This window comes from Cavia porcellus, unplaced genomic scaffold (genome assembly GCF_034190915.1).
Source record: "Cavia porcellus strain 051 isolate PalLab524CR breed Dunkin Hartley unplaced genomic scaffold, mCavPor4.1 scaffold_21, whole genome shotgun sequence".
Lineage (NCBI taxonomy): Eukaryota > Metazoa > Chordata > Mammalia > Rodentia > Caviidae > Cavia > Cavia porcellus.
The window spans coordinates 29,343,628-29,357,324 of NW_026947504.1; the positions used below are offsets into that span (position 1 = coordinate 29,343,628).

The 13,697-nt window shown below is 37.9% G+C and overlaps 1 protein-coding gene across 4 annotated transcripts in view; it reads right to left on the minus strand.

Moving 5' to 3' along the window:
• Positions 1-238: 238 nt before the first annotated feature.
• The window catches only part of Xpo4 (exportin 4), a 110,647-nt gene continuing 97,188 nt past the window's right edge, over positions 239-13,697 (minus strand). For all 4 annotated transcript variants that reach the window (XM_063232485.1, XM_063232486.1, XM_063232487.1 and 1 more), the window contains 6 exons: positions 13,470-13,650; positions 10,208-10,326; positions 8,732-8,863; positions 7,059-7,175; positions 6,851-6,943; positions 239-5,063 (listed from right to left, as the gene is read on the minus strand). In XM_063232485.1, coding sequence (XP_063088555.1) covers positions 4,866-5,063; positions 6,851-6,943; positions 7,059-7,175; positions 8,732-8,863; positions 10,208-10,326; positions 13,470-13,650 — 840 coding nt within the window. In that variant the 3' untranslated portion in view covers positions 239-4,865. The remainder of the gene's footprint in view (positions 5,064-6,850; positions 6,944-7,058; positions 7,176-8,731; positions 8,864-10,207; positions 10,327-13,469; positions 13,651-13,697) is intronic.

The window sequence follows — 13,697 nt, forward strand, 5'->3', positions numbered from 1 at the left end:
GTTCGATCCCCGGTACCAATAAAAAGGAAAAAGACAAAAAAAAAAAAAAAAAAAAAAAAAAAAGAAAAGAAAAAAGAAAGTAACCCAAACCTTGATTTCACTCACATGTCTTCTAGGACAGTGCAATGTTCCCAGTGTCAATCACCCTATCATGGTAAATGAAATAGCACCAGAAAAAGATGTCTCATGAAACAGGCTATGTAAGTCCATGAACAAATCACACACGGTCCAAGCAAAATGTAATAAAATATTTAGTGAAAAGACACATTTCAACTCCCATGTATGGATTTTAAAAATACAAATAAAAATTTATCAGTTTGATATTCAGCTTGTAAGTGGCTCAACACAATCCTTATTTCCTAAAAGGATATTGCAGCATCTCTTGGAACTTTATAACTTTATTAGTTATGTTAATAGAGGTAAATATTTAAATAGTACACTCATCCCTGGGTCTCTTAAAAAAACTGAAAAGTCTTAGTGTAAGTTTCAAATTTTAATATTTATAAATTTAAAAAATTTACATGCACTGAATTGTAGCAGTGCTAACATTTTGTGACCATTAAACCACAAACTCACTGCGTAGAAAGCTTCTTTGTACAGATAACCAAATCACAATACGAACATTTGCAATCTGTCATAGTAATTCTGTGGTAGAAGACTCCACACCACACAGCCTGGACTCAGAGCACACTTGAGGTCAGATCCCCAGTAGGTACATAGTGCAGATGTGGTGCTGAACTTCAGACTAGGAGCGTCAGTTGTGAGCACACACCTGGCAGTGCCCGATAGCCAACAAGCCTCAGACACAGACTTGGGAAGCCTGGGGACAGGTGAAGAGAAAGCCACATGGGCGAGAAAGGAGAGGTGGCATGGGAGGGAGCCTCTCTGAAGGTGTAAAGCACAAGCTACCCTCCCAGGTCAGGGATCTCTGCGGAGCTGGCTTGGGGTATTTGGTCTTTATGAAGATTTCCACATAGAGCACTTCAGGCCAGAAACAGATTTCTTCTCTAAGTGCTCTTTAAAATAGAAATGGATGCCCATTATTAAGCTTCTATCTTCACCTGAACCAAATATATTCTTTGGTTAAATATGTCATGGGTTCCCATTATCATCAATGAGGCATATATCACATTATTTACACCTAAATTGAAATGTTTAAAGTTCAACTTGAACCATGGCACTTCAAATAAATTTAAGCTCAGTAATATGCCTAATTTGGACATTTTTGAATTTTAGAAAAATTTTAAAGAATTCTTAAATGAAGTATATTCAGAATAGTTACCAAGTCTGAGAATTCACTTATATTTAAAAATAATTTAAAACATTATTATATCTTCAAGTCATCTATGTTGTTTTGTAGAAAATTTTACAGAAAGTTTTGTTGAAACCTCATTTCAAAACAGTTCCTTACTCTCTGGCTTAAAAACAAAACCAAATCCTAGGAAGTACTTAGGTTCCTTCTGCCTTAAAAGGTGAATGTTTTATTTAGGAACCAATGATGACAATTACCCGTCAGAGACAATCAACTTAGTAAGGTCTAATGACAACTACCTCTAGCGACAGAGGTGGCAAACAGAACACAAGTAAAATTATAATACAGAAAAATAGTATTTTCAGGGTTGAATCAACACTGTACACTAGGAGACTCAAACTTGATATCCTTGAAGCTGACAGCTAGTTTCCTTTCAATATTTGAGAGGTACACAGAAGCATTAACAGAAATGGGAAATTTGGTGATGTCAGAATAAAGACTTGACATTTTCAATGAAAGAGAAAAATCCAACCATTAAGGGGACAGTTAAATGATGCTGACAAGGGGGGAAATTATATAGATACATGGATTTGAAATGAATTGTGAAAAAATACTAACCATCACATCTGAACAAAGTAATGCAATAAAATTAGGTACACAGCTTATAATAAGATTGAATTCTTAAAATTAGCTTAAGGAATTGCAAAGTTGGTTTACATAAAATATCACATTGTACATCAACAAACATCCAGCGCAGTAATGTTAACAGGCTGCTGCCTTCTAACAGTGAGAGAAGCTGGCAGAGACCCATGTAACTGTGCTGAAAAGGACACTGTGAAAACACAGCCAAGTCAGTGTCACCCCTTTCAACATCGACGCAAGAACACAGCTACAGGTGCGCCACATTAACACGAACTGTGAGCACAGCTTTTAGTGATTACACACTGGGCAACAAACAGGACAAGGAACATAAAATGAGACATAAATAAAACAAAGACGTGTGGAAAGAGTACTGTGTGAACAACGAAAAGTTTAAAATCAAAGACCTGACAGTGTCCCTTTAGCATATATAAAAAGGCCACAAATAATGTTTTTAAAAATCTTTTAACAACTTAACAGTCAGTTTTAATTGGAAAAACCAATTTATTAGAATCAAGCCAGTGTTCTCAAAATTCACTGGACCAAAGTTAATGAAAATAAAAAAACCTGAAGATCTAATAAACAAAGCTAAAGACAAAACTGGATAAAGTAAAAGAAGACCCAAACAAATGGCCAATCAGGCAAACAAAACCATAAACACCCTGAAGAATCTAAATGGTACAATTAAGTGGCACGCCATGTCCTACAACATGGAGCGCTCTCCTCTTCTCCCCCTTGGTTTGCCACTAACTGACATTCCGGTCATCTCTTCAGCAGTATTTGGTCCGATCTGAAGTAAATACTGTCTTCAATAAAACTGGTCTAATAAAATTTCAGTGCTATAATAGGATCTGGGCAGATTTAGCAAATATATTTCATGGAGAGGAATTGTTGAATATGGAGCCTCCTTACTAACAAGGCATTCTTTCCCCACTCGTTGTTACTTGTAATAATAACCTAATTATAGCTGTGTCCTGGGCCAGGGTACCTACCCACTCAAGTTGTGTGTCTCAGGGACTGTACTTATCACACGCACACAGAAACATATACCTCACAATTGCTGTGGAAGCTTGAGGGAGCCTTGAAGCACAAAGTATCAGGAACAACAAAAAGTGATCACTGCTGCCTACCATTTCAAATTCTTTAAGGAAAAAGCCTAAAAAGAAATGGATCAAAGTACTTTTCAAAATACAAAGATACGTATTCCTGGTGTTCTTCAAAGTCCTTTAAGAAGCTCAGGATCCACATTTAATGTCACTCAATGGTGACAAAAATTCAAAGAAATGATTCTCAAAAAGTGACTGCCATAGCCTGGCATTCGCTATCTAACGTCACATACACAGGGTGGATGTATTCAGACACTCCAGCTTTGTTAACTGTAACTATTACAGCACAGAGTTAGACAAAGCTCTGCAGAGTGCCCTATGTGAAGATGCATATGCCGTGTGCAATCCAGATATAAAACAGCTCACAGGCTGGTGTAGCAGACAGGGCCGAGCACGTGTGGAAGGGGGAAGCCTGAGCTCTGCAGCAGAGTATCAGATGCACCTGTGCTGGAGTCCTCGACCTCATTGTGCTGTGGACTCCAGGATTGCACTGGATAGTTTTCTATGCCTGCAGCTTATAAGTCAGCTTTTGATTCCATAATCTAAGCTGGCACAAAGAATTAAGAGGATCTGGCAGCAGTATAAAAATCCTGATTAGAAAGACTGAGCTAGAGAATCTAAAATAAAAAGTTTAACTTCTAAAATTAAATTTGTGTGGCTCCCGTGACGTGAGGATAACTCCCACTTTAACACAATTATTGCCCCTAATGCCCCAATGTGCAATAGTCTGTGTGAATCAGAATTCACATCCTTAAAAAGTTATTGCTTAAGCAAGCCATTCAGAGTAGATATGGGCTGTGTAGCTCGATTGAAATGCGCTCAGACAGTTAACTACACAGGAATGCGCTTTTCATCTCACTTGTAAACTCACATAAATACATGATCAAAAGGGGCAACAGGTTCATAGCAGCTAACACCCTAAGCCAACTCTGAAGCATCAAGACTTGATAGATTTCTTACTAAAACAAATCTGTCATTTTTTTTGAATTTCCCTCTTAAAATTAAGGCAATGAAATGGCTACAGTTCCTAAAGTTCTGTTTATGGAACAAAAATATACACGTGTTTTCCTCAAGTTTAGGCATCAGAGTACGATTAGAGATGTGTATTAATTACACAAAACCTGCAACACCAGGATGGAAAGAGAAAGGGGTAGAGGAGGAGAGACAGAGAGGGGAGAGAGGGTGGAAGGAAGGGTATAAACTGAAAAGAAGCTAACAAATACTTGGTGACGGCTTTTCTTTCTGCTAAATGACAAACTTAATTATTAGGGAGGAAAAACTACAAAGCACAAAACCTCTTAAGGTTTCCCAATGTCTCTTGCATTGATTCAGAACTTACAGGGTGATGGAGGGGAGGGACTAAAATAGACTCCAGGGTCCAATAACCAGAGGTTCTGACTGAAGGTCTATGATGGCGCCCAAGAATCAACTTTTAAAATTAGCTCCTCAAGGGACAAAGGTGGTCTATGGGCAACATTTTGAGAAACATTGCCTAGTACATGACCATCTAATATTTAACAGCACAAGTTCTAAACTTTGGCTAGCCATCTAAGTTTTGATCAAAGGGGAAAAGGCATTGAATATGTGCTCATATCTATTTGCACATACATGAAATTGCATCTTCAAATTTTCAAATCCATTCAAAATCTAGAAGACAATGTATATGGCAGACCGTGGCTAACACCTAACAGCAGAAGCTGATTCAAAGTTGACCTCTCCTGTTTCATTGCATTGTGTGTCAAAGTTTGAGGCTCTCCAAAATCCATAATGTCCAAATGAACTGAGGAACAGGACAAGACTCAAGTCAACTTTCAGCAATTCAGTGCACTCTGCGGAAAGGATCTAAATTAAGCATACAGTTTGGTTGTTTATTTTACACAAAGGAGACCACCAACATTAGCCATAAATTCTTCTAAACTTTTTAGGAAGGCCATCTTCTGCTTCCGATCCAGCGTAGGAGGAGTGCTGCTTGCAGTGAGTTTATTGAAGGCATCTGCTAACCTCTGGTAAATTACGGGGTCTTGCTGACTTGACAGCAATGTCTCCACCAGTTCAGAATATTCAGCCTGTGAAGAGAAAAGAACCTATAAGACCGCATCTCACAGGTATTTCTGTAGAGCTCCAAGAGGCAGAGGCTGACAATCCTTTTTATATTTACTATCTACTCCAGGTAATCTCATCTTTTCTGTGGACTAATTCACACTGTTAGGAAATATATACTATTTAAGGAGAAGGATATTTTTTTTTTGGTACCATGGATCAAACTCATGACCTTGTACTTGCCAGACAGGCGCTTATGCCACTGAGCTAAATCCCTGGCCCTAGATACTATTTAAATGCCAGAGAAGGAATGTAAACATTACATAATATAAACATATACTAAAAAAAATATCCCACAATGTCTTCCTCTTTTTTGAGACAATCTTGCTATGTAACTTTGGTAGGCCTTGAACACGATAAATAGCCCAGGCCGACCTCAGTTTAATTCTCCTGCTTCAGCCTCCTGAGTGCTGAGACTACAAACCTGTGCCACCATATTCAGTTACATTATACATATTTATTTTGCATTTTATATATAACTTAAATTGATAACATGATTTTTAGTATTCCTCCAGAGGTCTGAGAGACAGTTCTTTATCCAGTCCTGAGGACAGCAGTATCTGGGAGAAGGGGAACAGAGAAAAGGTGTTTTATGCTTCCTTTTTTTTAATCGGTACCGGGGATTGAACTCATGACTGCCTGCTTGCAAGGCAGGCGCTTATGCCACTGAGCTAAATCCCCAGCCCCTTATGCTTCCAAAAAGTAGAGGCAGAGTACTTTGAGAGTTCCATGCCAGCACTGTCCAGTGGCTCTTGGAGGAAGAGTGAGAAAAGGACCTGTAGATGTAATGGCAGTGATACATACAGGGACAAGATACACTATCTTCCTAAGAAGCAACAGGGGACCAAATGACAGAGAAAGGCCATTGATCTGACTGGAGAGAACCTGCAGAAAGTAGATGCCAGCGCAGAGTTCAAGAATGAAATCTCAGAGTACAGAGGTCACAAAAGTCTAGAGGAAACAGGGCTTTAAATATATGGACCTCCTCAACTCCTTCCATGTTTTGAAAGGGAAATAAAACACAAAACTTCTCTAACTAACCATTTGGCCATGTAAAGAAGCATATATAAGCATGCGAGGGGAAGACAGGAAACTGAGGCAACACATGACCCAATACGGGTCTCTGTGTACACTGGATGGGCAGAATAATGAAGACACGCTAGCATAACTTTGCTTTGATCACATGAACCCTGCATCAGGGAAATTTCAGAATTATAAAGTGCAGTGAAAATAAAAGGCTGTTTTCTATAGTATTACACAAAATAATGTGCCGTCCCTTATGCCTTCTGAAAGCAAACTCCTGGTCCCTAATCTTGTTTACTTTGTCTCCTTCATAAAGTCTGAGGTTCCTCAAAGACAGGAACTACAAATTCATTACTCCCTGATGTTGCGCTCCTAGATCTCAGCACAGTTCTCTCTAAGGACACACTTTGGGGTGGTGACCACTGCAAAGGATGGTTGATAACAGAGCAGAAGGGAAAATGAATGATTTTGAGAAGATAAACATGGAATAAGAGCTAAGAGCTAATAAGGAAGCTACAAACTACTGCTTTACTGAGTCAGAGATCAATTAAGAACAGGAGTGGGGCCGAGGCTGGGGATTTAGCTCAGCGGCACAAATGTCTGCCTTGTAAGCCCACAGTCCTGAGTTCGATCCCTGGTAATGGATACAAAAAAAAAAAAAAAGAACAGGGGTGGGGATAACCTGTCATCACTGAACAGGACAGAAGGCTGTAAAGAAGGTATCCAATACCTGGTGCAAACACACCAACGTGTAGAAAGCTTCGCCAGCTGCAGTGGTCATCTCTGTGTTGTGCTTTTGCAAAACCAGCATATCAAAAACCAGCTGAAATTAAACAATAAGAACTTTAGCATTTCCTCATTTGAATCAAGAATTAAATGCAGTGACTGAACTCACCAAAGCAGATGATTTTCTGACCTACCAACCCAATACATCTTACCTTAAGAAAGTGCCGAGTTGCTAGAAAAAGTGGTGAGTCTGTTTCTTGTGCTTTTGCACACTGTTCTGCTAAAGGTGTCAACGCCTCCAGGCAGAGCTGGCAAACCTCTGAGCTCATTCTGATCACCAAGGTCAAAGAACAAACTATATTGGACATACTGTATATTGGACTTACAAAAGATCAAAAAATCATAATATTGAATGACTATTCCTAATAGTAATATATTATAACTAAGCTGTGAAGATTTCCAGTGTTTTTCAGATAATCTGTAAGACTTAAAAGGAATTTGGGATTGGTCATATCTAGTTTGTTTCTGCCTACTGCATTTTCCCAAAAATTACACTGACCCAGAAAATAAGCCATAACATGTTTTTCTTTAGTCCAAATTTTTTTTGGGATGGGGGACGACCAGGAATCAAATTCAAGGACCCAGCACTAGCCAGGCAGGCACTGTGCGGCTGAGCTATATCCCTAGCCCTGATCTTTTTAAAGAAATCTTGTATACAACACCTTCCCCCAAAATAAGCCCAATTAATGCTGTCAATCAGATGGTATATTTAGTACATTTATTGTAACATGACAGAAGTAATGAATATCAATATATAATTAAACAGTATTATTGATATTAATACTTCAAACAGATGATGATGTAAATTATAATTAAGTTTTTTAAATACTCAAGCAGGTGCCTTTGAATGAAAGGTAAATGCCTATGTAAATAGATGAACTCAAGACTTATCACTGAATGACCAATCGGAATACAGACAATGTACAAATAATGTGCTCACTAGATAATGAACAGACATGACTGTGTTTAATATGAATCTTCGTAATTCAATAAGTTGTGTGTTGTAACAGAATACTTAATGCACTTGTGAAAAATATAAAAACATTTTCTGAATTTTGGTGCCTGCAATTTTTCATCATTTTTGTACGGATCATCATTCTTTTTTTTTTTTTTTTTTTTTGTCTTTTTCCTTTTTACTGGTACCAGGGATCGAACTCATGACTGACTGCTTACAAGGCAGATGCTTATGCCACTGAGCTAAATCCCCAGCCCCTGGATCATCATTCTTAAGTGTCATCAATTTTGTTGCCACTCCCACCTCTTAAGTCGTCAATGAATATCTGATTTAATGTAAACTATGAAGCAGCCTGCAAGAGGTAGTGATGGGTGAAAAATTCATGGGCTGAAATCACTGCCTCTGTGCTGCCAATGCACTTGAGCAGGCCCCATGGTTCTACAGGAAAAGTCGTCGTAAGACATTCAGGCCAGAATTCGGGGTTTACAGTTACAATGATGTTCCAGAAGATGATAAGACTATTTCTGAATACATGTAGTTTTATACAGGAATAAATGTAGACTGTTGTACACTAAAAAATAAGACATCTTCTGTAAATAAGCCTATTACCTATTTTGGAGCAAAAATTAATATATGACACAGTCATTTTCACGGATGCATGCAGATAAAAAAGTGACCATATTAAACAGCAAGTTAAGACCAGAGACCTAAAAATAGATAACAAAGGAGTGGCTTTGGGGCAGGAATCAAATACCTTAGGCATCTAGGAAAAGAGGACAGGATGAGGCAAATTAACAAAAAAATACAAATTCAAAAGATCCTCAAGTAATACCATCCCCCCAGAGGGACACAATATTCATTTAAAGGATATGATGTCATTCCCAGTTCCAGGGAGTACATCAGACTTTTAAACAGATCCTCAGGAAGCTGTGGTATTTTTTCAGGAAAAATCTCACAGATAAATGTGATTAATTTGTAGTACTGGTTACAAAGGGTTGGAAACTGAAAAAAGAAGTTTTAAATATTTATATGCTCAATAGTACCTAATTTTTATTTTCATTAATGTTATAATGTAACCAACAAGTTTCTAATATAACAATTTCTTTCAACAATGTTTTAAAAACATGCAGACCTAAATGTAAAATAAATTATAATAAAAAGGAATACTTTAAGTCACTACTATAAAAAAGTAATATACAGTAGAAATAATTGGTTTTGGAGCATTAATAAAAGCTACAGTCAGTTCCATATACTCTGCTTTACATTGAACAGTAAATAAGACAAGCAAATCCAAAATTATTAAGTGATCTGGGAATAAAACCCTTCTATAAATATGTTTATTTCTATCAAGCATTTGGAAAATGATCTGGGAATAAAACCCTTCTATAAATATGTTTATTTCTATCAAGCATTTGGAAAATGATCTGGGAATAAAACCCTTCTATAAATATGTTTATTTCTATCAAGCATTTGGAAAAGTGGAAGTAATACAACTGTTAAAGTTAGGCACTGAGCAGTCTTCAGTCCTTACACTTCCAACAACGATCTTCTATTTAGATAGTCCTGGAGGACTGAGGATAATGCAGCTTATACTAGCAAAAATATACATCTTAATATTTAATTGTTATTTGATCAAACAAACCAATCCTAAAAGCAAACCAACACACAGAGCTGGCTGAACATCTTCATCCCACTGGTTGCTGCATAGCACCTGGCTCACAGGGTGTCAGGATTATTTCCGACAGAGGCATTTCTCAGGGAGGGAAGTGTATGGGGAGCCTCACCTCCCAAGCAACTCTCATCTCTCCTTTTCCTCACTGCTTCCTTCCCTTCCTCCCCAGGATGTGTTTTCCTTCTCTCCGTTACCACTCCAAGGCAATCATGACAAGAGACCACCCACCTGCTACAGTGCTTACAGAAAGGAAAGGCAGCCTCACCAGCCTCTAACCCTTCATTCCAAATGGAGAAACTAAGCATAGTCTAGTCAGAATGGCAAACATTCTAAATTGAGTTAGTTTAGGTTTCTTACTATCCCTTTTCTATCTACATGGAGTGGCTTAGAAAATGGTGTCCTCTGCTCAATTCCTCATGCTGAGAATGACATTCAAAAATATGAATGACACATGATAAGCAATGCAAAACTGGTAACAAAATTCAATACCTACAGGAACAAATTTTTTCTGTAGCACGCCCTAACAAAATGGTTGGTAATGGATCCAGAAGCAAGCACAAATAACTAACAGAAATGAAAAACTTCATTTTCATATGCTCCTTAGTTAACTCAGAGGTACAGTATCTTTGAACTTCAACATAGTTTTAATGTTCATATTCACTGTCTGTAATTACCTTCAAAAGATCTTGAGACATCAAGGGCAGAATAAGATTCACGCCATATAAAACAACATCAGCTGCAGACACAGATCTGTTTGCTGCTTGACCTGGCTCATGTCCTCGGAACACTTCGTCTATTAAAATCAGAATAACACAGTCTTACGGTTATATCACTAAATTTCCAAGGTTCATATTCAACCCTCATGCAAATGAAAATAATTCAAGTCTTAAAGCCCCAATAAATATACGAATAGATTGAAATGTGGAAAGTCTAGATTTGTGTCACTCGTTTGTGTTTTATTTGTTAGAGGATCTCAGTACTTGATGCAGAAGTATTAAGGAGGTTAAGAGGAGGAGACATTCTAGAAACAGAAGTATATCTAAAAAATTTAATATAACATAAAATGTGACATGATAGCCATTCTATGAGTTATTTCCACAGTAGTATCTTTTTGATGTCTTAGGTGTATGGAATCTTTCTATGCTTAAATAAAATAGAAGAAAATACACAAATGAAAATGTTAAAAACAGAAAGTGGTTTAAATCAAAAGCAGTCAATAGGACAAAGGGTTGTTATCTGTAATACATACAAATTGTATCTACATACAAATTAATGAGAATGTTAAAACTTAAATAGCTAAGTCAGTAGTATCCAGAAGTAAACACTGACTGAAAAACAGTTTGCCCCAACTATTTATCAAGTAGTGCAAAACTTTGAAAGGTTATGACTTCCAATTCACTAAACTAAGAAGGATATAATGTGACAGTTATCTTCAACAGCAGTACATTAGACCTTTTTGTTACAGGCAGCTGAGTTAAGTAGAAATATTATAGACAGTCAGACAGGGCTAGGTCCTCAAAGAAGCCGGCACAGAGGACCAGATGTCTGATGCCCTTGGAGGAGACACACATCTTGCTGTGAGCCAGATTTCAGGACAGAAGGCAAAACAAATGCAACCACACCCTTAAGTATAATCCTTAGGGATTAAGACTGGATCATTTTGAGAAGCCAAGAGTCACCATCCCATTACCCTATAGGAAGAGTCACTGATCCAAAAAGAATGCACGCCTTCCACGTGACTCACTTCCCCATTAGTTCCCAATTTAATCAATTTTTACCTGAGCTATTTATCTTATTGGTTGACCTTAGCTCTGTCCCACCTCATGCCCATCTGCCTTTTGAGTTCCCAGTTTCCCCCCAAATTTAGACCTGCCTTATCTCATGGTTTTACTCTATAAAAATCCTGAGAAAATACAGAATATTTGGCAACCCCCTCGGGACCCTTCTGTCTCTCAGATAGAAGCTTTCTTTCTCTCTATAAATATTCCTATTCTTAACCTCCATGTTTCTAAAATTAATTCTTCGATTTTAGAGAACATGAACTTGTACTGGACATATAGTAGGTCGGGAATTTCATTCCTTTACATCACTGAGCACAGTCAGAAATTCAGACAGACTTGTCTATAGCGCAATGCATTTTTAAAAACTTTTTTTGTGGGAGTACTGGGGATTGAACCGAGGGCTTCTTGAGCTATGCCTGCCTGCCTGCCTGTCTCTTGTTTTTGAGATAGCATCTCTCTATGTAGTCTAGACTGGCCTCAAACTCTTTGGGATCCTCCTACCTCAACTTCCTGAGTATTAGGATTACTGGCATGCACACCACACCAGGCTGCTAAGCAGCATCTTCGAGCCTTTTTCTTATCTTTAAATTGGAAATCTTGAGACAGTTCTTGCTGAGACCCTAAATTGCCCTGGGTAGACCTGAACCTACAATTCTTCTGCCTCAGTCTTCAATAATTTTTTTTTTTTTGAGATAGGGTCCCACATAGCATCCCAAATGCTAGGATTATAGGCATGTGACACCATGCTAAGCAATCTTCAATGTATCTCTTTAAAAGAACAAAAATGTAGGCTGGGGATTTAGCTTAGCGGCATAAGTACCTGCCTTGCAAGCAGGGAATTGTGAGTTCGATCCCTGGTACCGATAAAAAGTTAAAAAAAAAAAAAAGCAAACAAAGAACAAAAATGTAAATATTACAGATGTCTAAAATTAAGGTAAGAGATTAGATTCCCAAATGCTGAATACCACACAGACATTAAAAATGTCATGATAAATTGTAATGACATGGAAACGGTTAACATTACATTTTTTTAAAGGCAGAAAATAAAATTGTATTTAAAATATGACTAAAAAGGAAACTCTACATAACTCTAATATAAAAAAATTACCAAAATGCAATGCACAGTTGACTCTAAATGGTGCCAAAATTAATGAAATTTTTTTATTTTTGGCTTTTAAGGATAACCTGTTGTAATATTTCTACTTAAAAACTTCAGACTCATTCTGAATTTTCCCTCAAGTCTCTGTTCTTGGGGTTAGAACGGGGTTAGAAGAGCCCCATTTTCCGAAGCAGGGGCAGCACATGTCCCAATCAGCTTGCACTTGCTGCTTTCCCCAAGCCAGACTGCTGAGTGTCACTACACTGGTGACCTGTCCACTCTGCACTAGGGCTTCCAATCCAACAGGGTGTCCCAAACTGTACTCAGCAGTGTGCAAGGCCTGAAGGGGTGGCTGTCTCCAAAGCTGTGGAGGACTTGATCCAGCATAACTCTGAGAAGCCTGGAGTCTAGAGTCTCATACTAGGGTTTGGACTTATTTGTTTGTTTTTTGAGACAGGTCTTGCTAAATTCACCATGAAGTCCAGACTAGCCTTTAATTCCCAGTGATCCTCTTGCCTCAGCCTCCCGAGCGCTATTACAAACATGCGCTCCACACCCAGCCTAGGGTTTGGGTTTTAATACTGACTTACTGGCTAAATGCCTCTGGATAAGTGACTTAAAATACTCTGTGCTTCCGCTTCTTTATCAATCTGGTGAGAATAATAATGGTAGTTACTTTGCATTCCATTTAGAGAAAATCTCAGTAAACGGAAGACATTATTCTAGTAAGAATAAAGTTAAGTAGGGAGAGCTCTTGGTATCTATTTCAACCAAAGAGATCTTTCATTTGTTTGGTACACTGAACTTCCTCATGAGATTTCTCTTAAAAACCAAACCAAACTGTACCAGTTTGCTTTAACAAACAACATCCCTTAAGAAGCTGAGCAAAGAGGATTACAAGTTTCAGTCCAGCCTGGGAAACTTCCGGAGACCTTATCTCAAAATAAAATCAAACTCAGTACAGAGTCCTTAGGTTCAATTCCCAGTACCACTGACCAAACAGCATACACAAAACCAACATCAACAAAATTTAAAAGCCACCACAATACATATTACCTGTATCACTGAAATCTATGAATTCTTTTGACAGAAGGTTAGTAAGAAGTTCCATAATGAGAAGCAGGTCTTGATATTGTTCTTCTTCAGCTGTAACATCTATTCTTTGCCGTCCTAAGTTATTCTTAGAATATACTTGTAACAAAGTAAGGCAGGCTTCATATAAGTTCATAGCTTTGGACTGTAAGAAAATGTGCATGTTATGCCACTTGATAGAATCTATTGTAG